The sequence below is a fragment of the Lepisma saccharinum genome, chromosome 18, assembly GCF_977018435.1.
Source record: "Lepisma saccharinum chromosome 18, izLepSacc3.1, whole genome shotgun sequence".
Lineage (NCBI taxonomy): Eukaryota > Metazoa > Arthropoda > Insecta > Zygentoma > Lepismatidae > Lepisma > Lepisma saccharinum.
Window position 1 is genome coordinate 16714456 of NC_139246.1, and position 19752 is coordinate 16734207.

The window sequence follows — 19752 nt, forward strand, 5'->3', positions numbered from 1 at the left end:
CAGTAGACAATCGTTTTGCTTACAACTTCCGGAAACATATGATATACGTATTCCGCAAAATAAGAGAAAGCAAACATGCAGTGCAGAACGGCGGCTGTGTAGTTATTTTATCAATGCCGCCGATAGTTTAATCGAGGGTTTAATTAGTTCTTGTCTTTTACCTCTAATTGATCAAACTTTGTGTCGAAAATGGAAAATCAAACAGACAGCGACAGCGGCGTTACTCTCAGTAGCGATGAATTGGATCTAGTTGCAAAATATTTAGTTGGAAATAACCAGCGATTCAGAGAAAACATTATTATTCCTAGAATGGTGGGACCTATTAAAATAAAAACGGACCAAGAAAAAATGGTTGAAGGAGCATTTGAAAGTTGTGGATTCAAAACCGTAATGAGTTGTGTGATAGGTACGGTGTAATATTATTTAAGTAGAATTATAGTTAATGTTTCATACAAGAAAGAACGGTGTGCAACTATTTGAATGTGTTTGCAACACATATTTTCCAGTTTTTCTTATTTCAGTGGGAATAATAACAGATACCCTTTAATGTTACACTCTGTATCATATGTGGTAACTACATAAAAAAAGAAACACATTGGAGGTGCACATCCTCAGTCAAACTTTCCATTCCTGGATACTAATCTCTTCATTGCATCTGTACCCATCTTGTAAATTGACTACACTTCTAAATGCACCTGTTAAAGTGACATAATGAGTACTCACTTCATTTTTCTCGGAGATCAATTTTTATTCCACACACTGTGTAAGTTCCACAACATGTGACCATTGTTGACTCTTACTTAAGATATGAACTAATGGCACCATCTGTGTAGATATGGACAGGACCTTTACACATTCCCTAGATTTGTGCTTGTGTGGATATATTCCCGGTACCAGTTAGATATGCCGGAGACACATTTAACTCGTTTATTTTCAAATAAAATTCATTTCTACTTACCTCATATGCATAGCGGAACATTTTTCAACTTTGGATCACTTTTTTTTCCATGAAAAAAGCGTTATTTTTAACATTATAATTATTTATTGGTCGTTGCTAATTCGGCGGGCAAATCTTGACTCACATTGTCTATCGTGAGCTGATGTGCAGTGTTTCCAAACTTATGAACCGATAAGCACAAACTATTCACAAAAGGTTTTTAAGCGAAAATTGATCCACAAACCATTCACGGAAGATTAGGTTAGGCGAACAGAAAATTGAATTGGAAAAAAAAATGCTCACACGTCATCTTGTAAAACTACCGCGTGTTTGTTACACTAACACTTATTAACCGAAAAATGATTGTTTTTAATCCACAAACCATTCACGGAAGGTTAGGTTCAGTTAGGTTAGGCAAACATAGAACATTGAATTGGAAACAAAAATCCCGCTCACACATCATCTTGTAAAACTACCGCGTGGTTGCTACACTGACAGGGGGTTACGTAATCGAACGCATGGAACATTTGATTCACGTAGTCGATGGTAATGGTGGCACGAGCTATCGTGCAACAGAGATACATGAATGTCGAAAAATACCTTATTTACAGGCTGAATAAGTTGAACGAAGGGAGAAAACACTCCCACGAGCTTCCAAAAGTCTACAGAAACTCATTTCCATAAGTAGTTTTTCCTGTAAATTTGAAGAAATGTGTTTTCACTATACCATACTGTTGCCGAAATTCCTAGCTTGGTCTACTTTGGGGATAGGCGAGGGATATTTGTATTGATCAACATGGGATACAATTGCAGTAGCTGGGGTGTTGTTTCATGAAAATTTCCGTAACTAGGGGGGGATGGTATCCCTCCATGTTCACCTCCACTGCGAGCACTGTTTTTACATTTTTGAAGCCAAAGAAATATCATTCCACTTTGTTTTATGTAACATTTGAAAGCCAAAAACATGCTTCCAGCAGCTAAAATTTACGACTGTAACCACTTCTGCAATCTACTTTTGGGTTCAAAATTGGTATGTTCCTATTGTGTAATGTTTTGTGCAAATTGTACAGGAAGGCATTTAGAATACTGAAAATGAGTGTACAAGCAAGTCTGGAGAAATAAAATTACAGAAAGCATTATTATGAAAAGTGTGTGGCAGAAGTGAACTGAATGCATAAGAAACCACTCTTCCAGGTACCGGTAATTAAACCTAACAATTTAAACCTACTCAGAATGTATAAATAGTAACAACAAACATATAATCTCTTTATTGAAATGTCAAAAATGCTAGAATTACTATTTCCCATGACTTAAAGCCTACAAGATTTACATTCTAAACTTCGAACGTTAATTCTCATGCTTTCCCACATCCTTCTATACCATACACTTTTCATAAACCATCCAGCAAATGAAAATGAGACCTCCCTCCAAATTATTTGCATTTTTTTTTCAAGTAACAAGTATTGGAATTAACGGTAACAGTATGGTATAGTGAAAACACATTTCTTCAAATTTACAGGAGAAACTACTTACGGAACTGAGTTTCTGTGGACTTTTGGAAGCTCGTGGAAGTGTTTTCTCCCTTCGTTCAACTTAATCTGCCGGTAAATCATGTATTTTTCGACATAAATGTATCTCCAATGCACGATAGCTCTTGCCACCATTACCGTCAACTACGTGAATCAAATGTTCCGTGCGTTCGATTATGTAACCCTCTGTTAGTGTAGCAACCATGCGCTAGTTTTACAAGATGACGTGTGAAGGTTGCATTGTGAAATATTTTTTTTCCCATTTAATTTTCTATGTTTGCCTAACCTAACTGAACCTAACCTAACCTTCCGTGAATGGTTTGTGGATCAATATTTGCTTAAAAACCTTCTGTGAATAGTTTGTGCGACATTTTTCGGTTAATAAGTTTGGAAACACTGCATATCAGCTGACGATAGACAACGTGAGTCAAGATTTGCCCGCCATATTGTGTAACAAAAGCGAATTAGCAACGAACAATAAATACTTGTAATGTGAAAAATTATGTTTTTTTCAGTGTAAAAAGCAAAATCCCACGTTCAAAAATGTTCCGCTATGCATAACAGGTAAGTACAAATGTAAATAATTAGGAAATACACTAGTGAAATGTGTTTTCACTATACCATACTGTTACCGAATAAACAGTATCTTGACCCTCTGTACCCACTCAAGAAAGTGGAATAATTTGCATCGTTTATGAATGTATTCTGCTGTTTTTAGGTTGTGGAGATTTGTTATTGTGAAATAAAGTATGTCTTTTACCTTAGCGCATTGCCTTATCATGAAGCAGAACAGTTCGAAGGCTTCGCACAAGTGAATACAGCATCCAACATAACATTCAACAGCAGCAGCTACAACTTTACTTTGTGAGGTTTGGAGTTGATAGAAATTTCCGATCTATTCCATTGCTATTTTAGTGTGCATACAAACAGTTTTTACTTCTAAAAAGCACCGAAAGTACTCTTAACCTTTTGGGTCCCAAGCATCTTGGTCGAGATACCCAAATGTAACCCTCGTGGTCCCAAGTGTGTCAATCGAGATGCTGTGTCAAGGTCGTAGTTTTTACATTATACCTTTTTGATTTTTGGCTAGAATTTCGTTTTTTAATTTTTTTTGTTATATCGTTCCTAATACATGTATTTAACAGAAATGTTTCTTACACTTTTTTTTCTTCATGAAAATGGAGGGGAAAAGGGACTTCTCTTTTGCGTCTCTTTTCAAGGGAAATTTTTTGCCGACAAAGGAAGACCCCATTTTTTTTAAAAAAAAAAGTATTTCTCAGGGGATTTCCCCCCTTTCCCCCTTCATATGTACGCCGAGTGTGCATAAATTATATATCATCTGAATCTGTGATTCATTCTGCGTACAACAATATATCGTTCATATATCCAGGGCAAATAGTCTCTTAGCTAAAGTCATTTCAAGGTACCGCTGCATTTTGAAGCTTGAACAGACCATTCCTTTTGGTGGTACAACTCACGTTACATTGGTCATATGATAATAATGCAGATATTATTGTGTTCTTTACATGTCAGCGATCATTTCCATGTGCATGTCGACACTTTCATGTACGTTTTTCTTGGGGGGAGGGGGCCCCATTTTTTTCCGAAATTTTGGAATTTTCAGAGTTAGCCCCCTCCCCCCACCACCACATATACGCCGAATTTGCATAAATTTCATATAGTCTGAATCTCTGGTTCATTCCGCGTACAACGGTATATCACTTATCTCTCTAGGGCAATTAGTCTCCGATCTACACTCATTTAATTGAAACTCTGCATTTTGCTCAAAATTGACTCAGGACCAAGGGGGTTACATGTGAAAATGGCCTTGGGACTCAAAAGGTTAAATGACAGGTTTTTAATTACCCTGTGGCCGAGTGGTTAGCACATCGTGCTGGGATGCCAAGGGTCCCGGGTTCGAATCCCACTCGGGCTTGGTTGTCTGTGAATGTCCATTCATCAATTTCATCACTCATCCCCAGCTTCGCAAATTAGCCAAGAGGCACAAAACGCGAAGTAAAATAAACTAAATCAAATCAGACTTACGCATACCATACTTTTGGATCAAATGTATGTTATTTGTTTCTTATGCATACTGGAAGTAATTTTATATTATGTGAAACATCGAAATCTGTCGATGAAAAAAAAATTCAACAATTTTTGAGGGTGTATGGTGGGTTAACAGCCCCGAAATAATAATTACTTTTCTCACCATTCCAACAGTATTATTTGCTAAAATAATGGACAAGTTAATTTCCATGTATATACTTCTGTTGTGAATAATGTAATTCTTTCAAGTGTAATTTTATTTTGAATTTTCTTACCTCTATATCGTTATACTAAAATATGCTGGTTTATCAAATTAATTTTTGTCTTAAAAACTAACAATCTTTATTAGGTTACTTTCCAGGCTAACTCTCTGAAGACTGCCTACAAATTGCTGAGGCAGGACTTAATATTCTCGTTAGAGTCAAGACTGGCTTAAAGTCATTGGTTAGGTTCCACATTTCATTATTGTGAACCGCCATGAATCCATTACATTTTCCTTAAAGTGGCCCATTGTTATTTGCTTCTCAATTTTTTACAGGCTACGGGTTGGGTGGAGCTATTGGTCTATTCTCGGCCAGTGTAAACCCAAGTGTCACGGGACCAGATGCATCACAACAAACAGCTAGGGAAGTGTTACGTGATATGAAAAACACTACTTTGAGTTATGCCAAGAATTTTGCCATGATTGGTGCTATGTTTTCTGCAGTGGAGTGTGTTATTGAATCTGTAAGTTGAGACAGGTTTCCGAGTTAGAATGTTGTGATCATAGCTGTAAATTGTTATTAATTATGGAAATGTTAGTGTCAATGGTTCTTCGCAATGTTAATTGGGCATTATCCAGTGGTTAGTGCTTTTACTTACACTTATTCTAACACTATGTTTCGAGAGAGCAACTCTTCTCTGATCTTCAGGTGAACAAATTTATATTTTATCTGTTTATGGGGATTGAACCTATCACAGGTCTGTCATCCCCACCAACAGTAAAACAAATCCAAAATTCTTGACTTTCCCCCCCTTTTTCCAACATTTATTTAATCGCCCCCTACTTAGGTATAGTTGCAAAATTAAGAACATTGATATTTTTATTCAATGAAAAACCCTTACCACAAGGGAAAACGGTACTACTTCGATCTCGTGCAAACACCTATAACTCATTTATTTCGTCCTTTTTAACATTCCTACTTACGTATTCTGCATTGCGGAACATTCTTTAGGGTGGAATTATGCTTTTCTCACAAAAATAATAGCAGATAGCCCCAAAAACCATTCACGCATAGCCCCAAAACCCATTCACGGTAAGGTTAGGTTAGGCAAACATAGTTAAAAATTCATTTTTCTAGAAAAATACATGAATTCGTGCTAAAAAAGATTACACGATGAAAGAAAATACATTGACGAACTTCGATAATGCTACAGAAACTGTTTTACGTTTTACTGTCTTTTGTAAAAATGAAGAAATCCGTTTCACTAGATCGAAGTGTTACCGGGAAAACTGAAGCTGTACTTTAAAAAGAGATTTAGACTTGTTTTAATTATTAATGCTTCAAACATCATCCTGGATGGAGATTGGCCACATTACTTTATTTATTGTTTTTACAAAACTTCACGCATACAAAAATGTAATTCTTAATAAACAAAATGAACAAATCTTAACCACAAGTCAATACAATTTTAGATTTCCAAATATTCAATTTTAACAAATCCTAGTAGAGGTATATATCAATGTAAATTCACTGTAATGTAAAAAATAGCAAAAATTCTTGACCTAACCATCAATTTCTTGACTTTTTCTTGACTGGTAGACATCCTGTTTGTTCACCTGAAGACTAGAGAAAAGGTGCTATCCTGAAACATAGTGTTAGAAAAAAAAACACTATACAATGAATAATTTCCAATTAACACTGCTAAATTGTTATTGCCTTAATGTTCTTTTATCATAAAACCAGCAAACAACAAAATAACTGATACCAGTGATTCATATTTACCAAGAATGTTAGGGCACATGATTAATAAAATAATGACAAAGTTAAATTGTTACATGTAAAAGGTAATAACTCACCAAGTGTGCCCGCAGAGGGGGGCTCTTGCCCCCCTGATATATGTGGGGGAAAAATTGTATAATTGAAATGGTAAAATTGTAGCATGAAAATATGGACAAGGGTGCCATGAGAGGCAGCAGATTAAGTGGTCTCTGATATACCTGCATCGGGAAAAAGTACAGAAAAAGAAAGAAATGTTCATTATCAAAGTGATAGATGTTTATGGAAAGGAAGCAAGTAGAATCCAGTTTCTATTTAAATAGTGAACTTGACTCTGAATTTGGCAATAACGCCATGGTATTTTCAATTCATTTCAGTTTTATGATTTGTAAAACAACAATATTAGCTAATAAAAGACAAAATAAGTTTTTATCAGTGAATGGCAAGATATGAAATCCTATACTCTGCCCCCTCCCCCCCCAGTCCTTGGAAGTGAAAATTCCTAATTGGGGGATGGGGTATGCTTGTATGGATAAACATGGAGAAAATGAAGTGGGTTGGGGATGCTTTATGAAAATTATCTTAACTGGGGGGGGGGGATAGCAACAACCCCACACCCCGCAGAAAAAATCCTGTGGGCAGCCTGTAATTCACCAAACACTTTTAAGATTATCCAAGTAGTCAGTAATCTTGCCAATAATACAGGGTGATTGCATAAGGAATTGAAACTTTTCTATTTTTTTTTCATCCACCATAATTAATTTATATGAGCAGGAGTTGCATGTACTGATGAAGCAACTTGTGAAGTAGATAAGTAAGAGTGAGTGTGAAAAAGAGAGAAGTTTATTTTTACCATGCCAGACTGAAAATAAAAAAAATAAAAACAGTTGCTCTATCAGTACATACAACTCGCACTCACATAAGTTATTATGATGAGTGAAACTACAATTAGAAAATGTCAGTTTTTTAATCACCCTGTATTAATTAATAACAACAATAATTTCCATGTAAACAAAATAAAACGTGTAAAAAAATGAAAGAAAATATGAAGAGGGTGTACTTACAAGAAATTGAAATACACATATTCCTAAACCTTTCATGTTTTTGACACGATTTATTTTGTGTACATTAACTTAATAGTAGTAGTAATAAGTAGAGAATGTAGAGTAACATACAGGACAATAAGTAGAGAGTACAGCAGTCCTCTGCAGTTTCATTGTGTGCATGCCAAATGATGATCGTAGTTTCATATGATTTTATTGGAAGGATATTTCAACCATTTGTTCACATACCACAATATATTATAAATTACTTTTATTACAAACCAGTGATTTTCCGGTGTATAAGACACACCCCTTTTTGTGCACATTTGTGAGGAAAATGCTTTATCACTGAATATTATAATTAATGTACAGTATTTCAAATATAAAGTAATGTATAGGTCTACTTTCAACAAATCACTTAACTAATCTAACTAGGAAAGAATACATTTTAATCTTCATCAAAACCCCGACATTCCTCTCTAGAGCTAAATGAAGTAACTTGAAACCACTTGTAAATCAGAATCCAAGTCCTTATAAAACAAATTTTCCTTTGTACCATCCAGTGCATTACTAATGCCACACTTCTTAAATTAAAGATATTGTCTGAGAAAATTTCCAGAAGTGAAGGTAATCAAAAATTGACTATTGGCATATAAGATGCACCCTGTTTTTCAGACCTATTTTTAAAGGGGAAAAAAGTGTCTTATAGGACGGCAAATACAGTAATTTATTTCAAATTGTGTGATAACATGGACTATTGAGAAGAACCTTTGATTAAATTATTCTCACTTGTTTCAGTATAGAGGAAAAAGTGATTGGAAGAATGGAACGTATGCCGGTGGCGTGACAGGAGGACTTATTGGATTGAGAGGTGATTATTTAAGTAACTTCTGAAATATTTGGCAGATTGTGGAAGAGAATTGATAGCATAAATGAAATCATAAACTTGGGCCTTTTTTTTATATCTTGGTCAAATACACACAAATATTCTCCAAGACTGTAAACAAGCATGGTACCTGCAGACTTTTGCAGACCAAGTCATTAGTGTTATTCATGTACTTACACAGTGAAATTCTCATGTGTAAGAACTAAGTTGTGCAGTATAAGGATACTACATTTTAGATACACACCATACTTAGAATCCCATTTAACAAAGTTAAAAGTAATAACAAGGAGTAAACCTGAACAGAAATTGCCTGTTGGGCATCAGGGGGGGATGGGCTGAGCTTTTCTGTAATAATTGTCACATATTGACTAATTATAAACAATTATGGTGTAAATAATACATAATTATAGTGAAAATATATGTATTAATCCTAAGTCCTCCTCCATGGTCATGTTTTTTGGGCTCTGCCTGTGTATAGGACCGGTGGCAACCCACCATCGTGAGGAAATTGGGGAGCTACAAGTGAGTAGCGTAACCTGGTCTCGGAAATCTCCTATAACAGCTGGGGGTTTGATGTGCTGGCCCTATGTAACCCCATTACCGGTTGAAGATCTCCACACCTCTAGGTAGGATTGCGGGAGGGAGACTGGCAGTTGGGAGATAGGCCAAGGGCTGTCGAGCCACAGGTTATTTTATATTTATTAATCCTAAATTCAACCAAACAGCCCAAAAATTGCAAAAAAGAAAGTGGTAACTAAATACCAACCACCACTTATAGCCACAAAAATATTGATTTTTCGATAAACAAGATAAATTTCCCTGATATTTCCTGACTTCCAGACTGGTAGATCCCCTGATGGTATCACTGTCTATGGTCATATGCACATAAAATTGGTGTCTCCAGCAAGACTAAATCACACACAAAGCATGGTCTGTTAGTAACTTATACCTTCACAACAGCCACAACACATGCCCAACTTCCATTTTCCAAACTTTTGGATCTACATAGATCCTGCTTCAGGGAAGGAAAGACTTCTTGGTAAGAAAGTGTTATGTAAAAGTTCCAAAATGGAGGCTGGCCAGTCATTTCTTGCTTCCTAGATCTGCTACAGGTCTTGCAATTTTATCTGAAGATAGGTACATTACCTTTAATCTCTCTTACTGCAATGTTTTGCTGTACTGGCAGTTGAAAGGATGGATTTCAATTCTGTTGGACTGCCATTGCTTACTTTTGACAAGATGCCAAACTGCTCACAAGAAGAAAAACACGCATGTCTAATACATACCTTGACAAACCTAGTGTAAGTACATGGTTTTATTCACAGCAAGGATCAAAAGTTAACAGTAGCAAAGCTCAAATAGTATTTCATTAAAAAAAAAAAGTGACTGGCAGAATTACCTTTGGTCCTTCTCACCCATATCAGGGCACGCACACACAAAGGCATTGGCAGAGATGTGGCTCTTAGATCAGGTGCCAGATATTACAAGAAATCCTTTTATTCTAGAAGGATGTAGGTAGGTGTCAAATTTTGCTGCAGTAAAGTTGTGTGTCGAGACAGTTATCAAGGTTCACAACACAAGGGGTGATGAAAGTATCAACCATTTTATGTATCAGTGTGACTGAGTAGATGGTTGCACCATGGGCAATTACAACGAAGCTTCATCTTATATTCCCACATAAGTTTTTTAGGGAGGAAGTTAAGGCTACATTAAGCAACTATTATATGAAAACTTGGTGGGTCCATAAAGAATATAAACCAACTTCTATGGGCAGGATTTTTATTTTTACATAACACAATTTAAGAAAGTATTGAATATTAAAAAAAGTGTAAAGTTACTGCAAAACAATGTCAGAACCTACTCATTTAACACATCACTTGCAAAATTTTGGAATATCTTCGTGCGCTTATGGAAAACAACATTAAATTAAAATATCAACAATGTGTGCATGGCTTCATTTTTTTTTTTAAAAAAAGACGTACATACATTTTTTTTGCATCTTGTGTCGTAAGAAAATAAGTAAGGCATAAGCAAAGTTTTATGAACAGAAATATAGGTTTAGCATGAAATAATATTTTATAGTAATATTAAAATTGTAATTTGAATAAATATAATATTTTCAGATGGGAGACCATTATTTGAAATACTTATGGACAAAAAATACAACACAATTAAATTTAATGGAATAAATTGTTAGCAATTGTGATGTTTATTGCAGAGATGTACTATTGTTGTACTATATAATAATTACAAAACCACAAATCATAACTTCATGAAGTATTTGCAATAAAGCAGTGAGCGAAATTAAGATTTGGCGTGATAAATAAATAAAATGATCATTCACATGCAGCATATGAAAGTTTGTTTCTTGTGCTAGTTGAGTATAGCGATTTCTAAAACCTGTATTCCCTTCATTTCAGCTGGCATCAAAGCAGGAATATTTGGAGCAGCTGGCTTTGCAGCATTTTCTACAGTGATCGACTACTACATGAGGCGTTGATTATACAAATGTAATATATCTTGTACATAGGTAGTCTATATTGGAATAAGTTAAGTAAAGTTGTTCTTTTCTATATACGGAAGTTATTATTTGCTTCTAAATTGTTTTCTCACGATAATCCACCCTTGCCAACTCACTCAAGGTTTCATGCAATTTTTCAAGATGCACTGCCCATGCCAAGACAGTACAGTGAAACTCCCAATTTTATGTTCCTGAATTTTACATTTTGCTGCCATTACACATTCAATCTTGATGGTCCCAACGTAGCAAAATGTTACACATTTCCCCACATTTTAAGTTTTTTTCAGCTTGCAGCTGAAAAACGAAAAATCGAGGTTTCACTATAAATGCCTGAATAAGCCACAAAATTCTTTCAAGTCTTCTATGGAAATATAAGGGGATTAGTGCAAGTAAATTCTCAAATTAAATTTTATTATATTCACTAGGGTAGAACCAATACCACTTTCAACCAATGCCCATAATGACACTTCCAGATTCCCACTGTTACTGATGCTGAAAATTATAAGTTTTTTCAAAATATTTATTAATATTAGTGGGCAAGCATTCCACTCCGATCACAAGCATCAATTTAAGTGTGTTATGTTTCAAAATAATACCAGTTACAAACACAAAATTCAGTTTTCCGCACAGCATTGCTGCAAAATATATGTAAATCTCAACTTTTAGGATAATAAGACAAAGTGCCACTTGGCATTTTGCTAGGCTTGCCATACATCTGGGATTGTTTTTTTAGTGCTGACCGAGATTGCAGGGTTTTGAGAATCTGAGCATGAAAATAGCTGCCGGTATTGAATATTCACGAGCAGAATTTATGACCGGCAAGGATCGATCGATTATACCTTTTCTTTCTTCGAGATATCTACTTCCGAGCGGTTCAGTTTCCGTACTTCCATCAGGGTCTTGATGGTCTTGCAAGCATGTAACTCATCTGCACGTTTTTGATAATTATAACTATTTACAAGGGCTTTGCATTTGGCAATGTGCAAAAGAAAGTGTGTATTTAATGTTAACCTGCAACAGGAATACAAATTCTTGAAACTGTGTAACGACAGTGACAGTGAACATGTGCAATGTACATTCTGTAATGGAGCGTTTTCTCTTGCACATAAAGGAAGAGATGATATTGAAGACCACGTGAAAACCGTTAAACATAGGAGTGCTATTAATTTTTGAAAAAAAGTCATGTCTAGTGAAAAGTACAACTGAGTCAACTTAACAGAACAGAGATGTTTCCTAAACATCATAAAATGTATTATTCAATTAAACATTTGAAAATTAATTGATTGATTTTAGAAAATAATGTTAATATTTTTTCTTGTACAATTTATAGTTTAATGTTCCAATAAAATGTTGAGGCTTTTAAGTAATTTGAATTTATTTTTGTAAAAATAAAACAACTGAAATTCAGCAGTAATGAGTTGATCGCGAATATGTCCTGGGTTGGACCCAAAAAAATATGGTAAGCCTAATTTTTGCAGACATCTTGAAAGACTAAAATGCTAGAAAAGATCGATAAATAATATCCAACCGATACCACTGGTATTGGCAGATACTGATACTGGCAAATTGATGCTTGTAAATGAAGAGGAATACTCACCCACTAAGCTTAATCAATATTTTAAATTACTTTTAATTGTTGCAATATTCAAAGATTGTAGGAGTATCGGTACAAGCTCAGCCCTTCCTAATAATGATACATGCAGAAGGGAGAATGGCATACCTTAGAGCATGAAACCATTTCTACCATGTTCTATAATATAACTAACCAACTCTCTAGCCTTCTTAAACCCCATAAGGTTTATGGCTGCAGCAACACAAGCCTTCCATCTGTCCCTATCCTGGACAGGATCAATCCAATCTTTTCCATCCTTAATGATTTTCTTTAGGTCCATCTCAACGTTATACCTCCAACTTCGTCTTGAACTTCCTATTGGTCTCTTACCATCAGGTTTCCCAACAAGAATCCTGTAAACTCTTCTTTCCTCTCCCATTCGTGCCACATGGCCTGCCCACCTAAGTCTTCTTGATTTAACCATTCTAATAATATCTGGAGATGAATACAAATTATGTAACCTTTTCTACTCCCCTGAGACAGGTCGTATAATATGCTATCACTAAAATAAATTTCAATGGCAACCATAAATTTGTGAGGCATACAGGACAAAATAACAAATTTTCAAGTGTTCTTAGCATTGAAACAAGGCAGTGGTTGTTTTTGATGGGAAAGTTGCTCGGTATTTTTCAAATTTAGTCATAAGCATGCAAATTTTCACACCCTGACATGATTTTACTTTTAAACTTGCAATACAGGGTGTTTCATGAAATAGTAAACAACTTTAAGAATTTATTTCGACTGAACTATATGGATATTAAAAGTATAATATAAAAATGTATACCCTATGAAATACTTACATTTCGTGAATATCTGTTTGCGATAAAACAACGTTTCGGGATCCTACTGTTCCCTTCAGGTTTTTGTCTATGCCAGAATGATCATTACATAGCAGTGTCAATTAAGGCAAGGATTGAGGTGGCAGGTAAACAAGTTAAAAAGGATAAAAAGTTGACAATATCAACTGACCCCAAACAAAACCTTCATGCTCTAATCCGAAGAAACGTACAGTTGGGAGTTGAGAAGACTGCGAGTGCGGAATGAACGGGGAGGAAGTGTGGGGAGGGTAGCTTCGACTTGGTGTCCAATTTTTCAGTGTTGCCAGACAAGCAGAAGTCCCTGTAGGAAAGGGTGAGAATCTGATAATGGAATCGGGACTTACAGTGTGAGGTGCAGTCTGGCGTTCGGTACCATTCGTGAACCTCCAGCCACGGGACATCTCCAAGACCAGCAACGGCATAGGAATTCACACTTCTTCCGTGTTTTCGGAAATAAATTTGTTTTAAAAATCGAATGAATGTTCTGGCGTGTGTGTATAAGTAAATGTATATGTATAGAGCAGACCATATCTAGTAAACTGGGTCGGTGAAGGTTAACTATCAATAGAATTAACATGTAAGGGAAAGCTGGCTCGGGGGTTGAGCAAGGTTTATTCAGAATTTTTTATTTGAGGGGTGTAAGTTTGTGTTTATGGGTGTGAAAAGGTATACTTAGAGCCAAAATAACCATAAATTTGTCCTTTTATAAAAATTGTGTGGGGTGTTAGGACGTAGTTGGTGGATAAATCACTGGGGCCGAGACATTACAACTTCATGTTCCATAATCCGAAAGTTGCAGAATAGCGATACTACATACCAACGAGAGAGAAAATGTACTACCCTTCATAAGTTAAAATTAATTGATCCATGTCCAGGAAAGAAGCATTAACAAGGCACTAGGAAATACACAAAAAGCACGCACACACCCTTACTTTCTTAGTCACGTTGGAAGCAGATTGCTTTGATTTGTGAAGTTTTACTCCATTATTAGTATTGCTTTCACTTGTTACTATGTAATATGTTCCATTCATTTGCAATATGTTTTCATACCATGCCTTTTTTATTTATGCTGCTGCCACCCTGAAAGGAAGATGAGCTGGTTGCACACTGCGACAACAGGCAGGTCAGTTTCGCATTCCTCAGCCTCGCAGTCTTCTCAGCTCCCAACTGTATATGAAGCGGCATCCATTTGTAAGGATAGGAGTAATAAGTTAAACAGAGATGACGGGAATGTCGATGAATTGTGGATTAGAATGTTTAAGAGATGGGATGTAAGTAAGGAGAAGATTGGTTTCCAAGTCACTCCGGCTGTAATCGATGCAGCCCTCGAGGTTAAGATTTTGAAATAGATATGATGTAGTATAATCGACCAGAGGTGGGACGGAAAAAGTGGGAGGGGGCAAGAGCCGAGCAACTTTCGGCATTCCACGAGAAGCCATATCAGTTTGACGCATACTTTGTAACAGTGAGCAGTGCAGTGTAAAGGTTTTTTTTAACGTGTTTCGTGTGTAAAAGGGTTTTTTACGGACTTTTTTAGATTTGGGGTTTTTAAAGTTAGGATTAGAGCATGAAGGTTTTACGTGTTTGGGGTCAGTTGATATATGTCGACTTTTTAACCTGTTTTACCTGCCACCTCAATCATAGCCTTAATTGACGCTGCTATGTAATAATCATTCTGGCATAGATGAAAACCTGAGGAAGGGAAGAGGAGGATCCCGAAACATTTTATCGCAAAACAGATATTCACGAAATGTAAGTATTTCATAGTGTATATATTTTTATATTATACTTTTAATATGAGTTTAAACTATATGGAATACAACGATATTTGTTATGTATCAATCAGTAACATTCTATGCTAAAAACTATTTTATGAATGTCTGCAAATGTTCAGTGTGGTTTCCACCACTTATGCGACACACATCCCATCAAAATTCGAGTTCTTGCCACGCTTTTCCCAATAACTCCTCATTCACCAAAGCAAGGGCATTTCTAATTCTCTCCTTTAGCTGTTACACATTCTGCGACAAAGGTGGCACATAAAGTTTGTCTTTCACAAATTCCCAAATGTAGAAATCTAGAGGTGTAAGGTCTGGGAACATGTGAAAGTTCCAATTTCCTTTAACACTACACCAGTGCATGAAAACAAAATTTTCAAGATTTTCTTATTGTTATACAAGAAACCTCATTGTTGTGTTTCAGATAATTTTTTAACAATAAACCTGATAAGTTGTTTACTAATACAGAGGTTGTTTCCGATCTATGGTGACGATTTCAAGCTGCTCCTACCTTAAAAGAAACCATGTCACCACCATCGAGAGTGCTCTATTTGGTGTCCCTGCATCTTGGCAATTGCCCGACAGCGAAGTTTCCACTGTAGGAGACTGGCACAAAGTGTAGTCATGCCCAGCCTCAACCACTCCTCCTGACAGGCTTCCCATAGCCCTTCAATGGTGCAGGGTCTCCTGTGAGACAAAGCTCGTTTCAGTAGGCCGAAGGTGCAAAAGTCCATCGGTGAGGCATCAAGTGACCACTGGAATGTCTGTGAAAGGAATGACACGAATTCCAGTTTCTTCTGCCATTTTTTGGAGGAAGAGGCGGGTTTTAGCGAGATGTGCGACTTGACGCCTTGTCTTGATGCACCCACACACGATTCTGGTCCCTCCCGTAGAGATGGGGAATGTCATGGCGATAAACGGGTGTCAGGACGTTAACCTCATAATAATCTGAATTAACCTTCGTATTTTTGGCAACACGATGTATGGTCAGCTTGCCATTGTACAAGTATCCAGCAATGATCATGAAACCTGTGCAAAAACTTTCCTTACATTCAGCGAAACCATTTTGAAAGTCCCTCGAACCTGTCGATCAATAGAAAATTGCACGTGGCTTGTGACAGTCATCAAGATGTAACAACGAACTTCCACTTTTCACCTGACAGGTGCCGCTCATAAAGCTTGCGACGTTCCTGGATGTGTTTTGGCAAGAGCTTATGAACATGCCCCTTGCGTTGCTTTTCCAAACCCAAATCGCGGTGTGCACTGTCTTCAGTGATGTTTGTAGCCGGTTCGCGATACTTCTCTGTGTGGCTGGATTCTCCCTGGTGACCAGCGCCGTGACATCCCGAATTGTAGCTAGTGCACGGCTAGTGGCAGGCAGGGAGTTGGCCTGTTTCTGCCCCACAGGAATCATCCCACGCCTTGTCTTACCTGCCCCTTTCAACACCCATGATATGCCATTTTTGGACACAGTGAATCCACGCTCCTTGCACAGTTTTATAATGGCACTATAACTGTAGTTTACGTCGGAAAGTGCAGTTATGTAACCCTCCCAATATGCACTGATTTTCGGCGGCATTCTTCCCGATACGCAATGACCACACCTGTCACGCAGTCAACGATCTAACGTGCCCACACGACTGGCAGCTTCGTTCTCTTCCCGCTTGGTGGTGGTGCAAAAGGTGTGCAATTTAGTCACCATAGGTCGGAAACAACGTCTGTATAATACACGCTGTACAACTAATGTACAATATTTTATGAAGATCATGTTCACATTATGAGAATGAAAGAAACAGGTAATTTACTTAGATAGGTTAAAATGTAATGCAAGAAATAGCTTCATCTATTGTACAATATATTCTTACCATTTTTTTTTTGTTGCAATGTGACACTGATCTATACACAGTAGAAAACACACTACTTGCACAAAAAAGTTGACTTATGGTACCACTAACAAAGTAATTGCACAGAGGCATTTTAGATATTATATTTATTACAAAAATTCCAGTACAGTGCTCTTCAAAATGTTCTCTGAAATTAGAAAAACACAACCTGCAAGATTTACCCGTAAATATTCACATGGCAGTATCTTTTGACCTGGATAAAAGTTTTATCGCAGTTTGTGGACTGTAATCAGTAGTTTGGCACACTGTTAACTGAGATATCTAAACCACACGGATGGAGCTTGTGCATTAAAAACATTAACTATTTTTCTTATTTGTTGCACACTTGATAAGTCTAGGAAAGAGATAACGTACCTCAGCAATGTGGACATCACAGTGCAGATAATTGGATATCCAAAGTTTTTGACTTAACATACAATTTATAATACAATAGCATTCTAATGTGAATGTTGAATATTCAAACCAGAACCATTTGGCAAATAAAATTATTTCTCTTGTAGCCTACAGTTGTTACAAGCATAAAAACACATTTTTTGTTGTGATGTTTCAGGAGAACACATGATCTCTTCATCAGACATTTATTTTTAGTTTGTTTTAAGGTACAGTTATACAATGGATCTTGTCCTACACAGGGTTGTCGCCACACACATCCATAAATATAACCCAATACATCCACTGTTCAGTTTTCATTTGATCCACCATCATACCTTACATGAAGATTTTATCACATTTTTTTAAATTATAGATCCCAATAAATCAATACTTAATACTTCATCTAAAGTAATAATAGAAACAGACTGCTTGTATCACAGTTAAGTTGCTATGTTAAAAATATTTAACCATTGGGCCTGTTCCGAAAGTTGCACAAGTTTAATGCGTTAAATGAGTAATGGTAACTGGCTGTCCCAAAAGTGCTTCCGTGCATTTCATGACGTTCGTTATGCTGTCTCAAAAGTCGCTTTCCATGCCAGAACGAGATTCACCAAACGCACGGGCCAGGAGGCTGGTTTGTTCGGTGATAATCGTTTGCTGCCTTGCAGACGACGACAACGTGCATGCATGATGGCTTCTAACTGCAATAGTTCAGAAAATGTATTGTAATTTTAACAGAGACCGATATGGAGCAACATGCACAAGATGAGTGTGCCTCAACTGTTCTTACAATGTGATTAAAATGAATAACAATGCCTGCCGTAGAGTTTATTTCTGCCAGAAGGACATGCCTTCCGCTGGATGCCATACGGAAACTTTCTCTAAACAAAACGCTGCACCTGCACTTTCATGTAGAGCATCCCATAAGTCTGTAAAATAACGGGTACACGAGCCCAGTTATCTTCGTTGAATTTCTTCGTTTCGTTAGAACTTTCTGAACGCCCCATTGTTATAACTGTATATTTAATCAAACTAAAAATAAATGTCTGATGAAGGGAGCATGTGTTATCGTGAAATGCCACAACAAATACTGTGTTCTTATGCTTGTAACAACCGTAAGCTACAAGAGAAATAATTCTACAATTCAACCAATGCGTACATACAAGAAAAAATTGGCAAATATGTCTAAAGGTATTATCTTTTTGTGTTTTTATATAACAATACATTCAAGATACAATTACATACAATATAAGAAATAAATACAGCTATAAATTATTGTTACTACAGAAAGGTGGGGAGGGAAGCAAAGAACACAAACCAATGGATACTCCAGGTGCAGTTGTGGTTACCTATACTGATAAAGAAGTTGAAAGCACAAATTATAATCTTTATAGAATGTTTGCAATACTGATATATCAAAGAGACTTGACAATACAAATTAGCATATCAAGTAAATGCAATGGAAAATAACTTGTTTGAAAGACAATAGCAAATGTGACTATATTAATACATCACTTCTCTCTTAGATATGAAAGTTGTCCACTTACATAAAGAGCTGGGTAGTAGTGTTAATATTAGAACAATTCAAGAAATAAAATAACCAGGAAAGTATATTGTGGAATTTGCCCAAGTATTTCCAATAATAAAAAAAAAAGTCTCAGATTGTATCTGACGGTAAGAAAAATAGCTATTGTTTATTTTTAAAAAAAAATTCCACACAGTTTCGGTGCAGAATATGACAATTGCAAGTTCACCATAAATCCCTATGTTGAATGTGGATGTCAGAATTTAACATGTTTTGTAGGGATGGGTCGATATGAAATTTCGGCCGATACCGATAAAGTACCGATATAAAATTTTCCGATACCGATAACCGATATTCTACCAATCCGATATAAAATTAGAAATTGCCCTTGAAGAACCTGAAAGGTTCATTGACCTCTTTAATAAATGTGTGTTTCAAGGTGACTGCAGTACAAGATAAATTGCATATTTAGACATTTACTTTTTAGAAAGTAGGGCATGGATATTAACCATAAAAATTACAACAAAATGGCAGAATTTTGCACTAAATTATCAGATAATAATCGATATATCGGATCGGTAAAATAATCGGTAATTTTACCGATATGCCTATATCGGCCGATACCGATAGAGTACCGATTAATCGGTCCCATCCCTAATATTTTGTAACAAATCTGTAGTCTGGAAAAAGAATTGTGGGGATTATGTTCAAAAAACAATGCTGATATCAGGTGGTGGTTATCAAAGCATTCATATCAGATCAATTTAAGTCACATACAATGTGCGAATTAAGGGGGGGG

General features: G+C 36.3%; 1 protein-coding gene across 1 annotated transcript; it reads left to right on the plus strand.

Annotated features, from left to right (window-relative positions):
* The first annotated feature begins 25 nt into the window (after positions 1-25).
* Positions 26-10996, plus strand: LOC146002420 (mitochondrial import inner membrane translocase subunit Tim22). The gene is made up of 4 exons (XM_083140242.1): positions 26-406; positions 5054-5241; positions 8336-8408; positions 10844-10996. Exons 1-4 carry the CDS (start codon positions 190-192, stop codon positions 10921-10923), a joined length of 558 nt encoding a protein of 185 aa, XP_082996368.1. The 5' UTR covers positions 26-189; the 3' UTR covers positions 10924-10996.
* The last annotated feature ends 8756 nt before the right edge of the window (positions 10997-19752 follow it).

Excerpts from the sequence above, each read along its gene's own strand:
- LOC146002420 (XM_083140242.1), top strand. The coding sequence starts at position 190 with ATGGAAAATCAAACAGACAGCGACAGCGGCGTTACTCTCAGTAGCGAT. Across the intron at positions 5,242-8,335 it reads TGGAGTGTGTTATTGAATCT|TATAGAGGAAAAAGTGATTG; the intron begins GTAAGTTGAGAC and ends CACTTGTTTCAG. Across the intron at positions 8,409-10,843 it reads AGGACTTATTGGATTGAGAG|CTGGCATCAAAGCAGGAATA; the intron begins GTGATTATTTAA and ends CCTTCATTTCAG.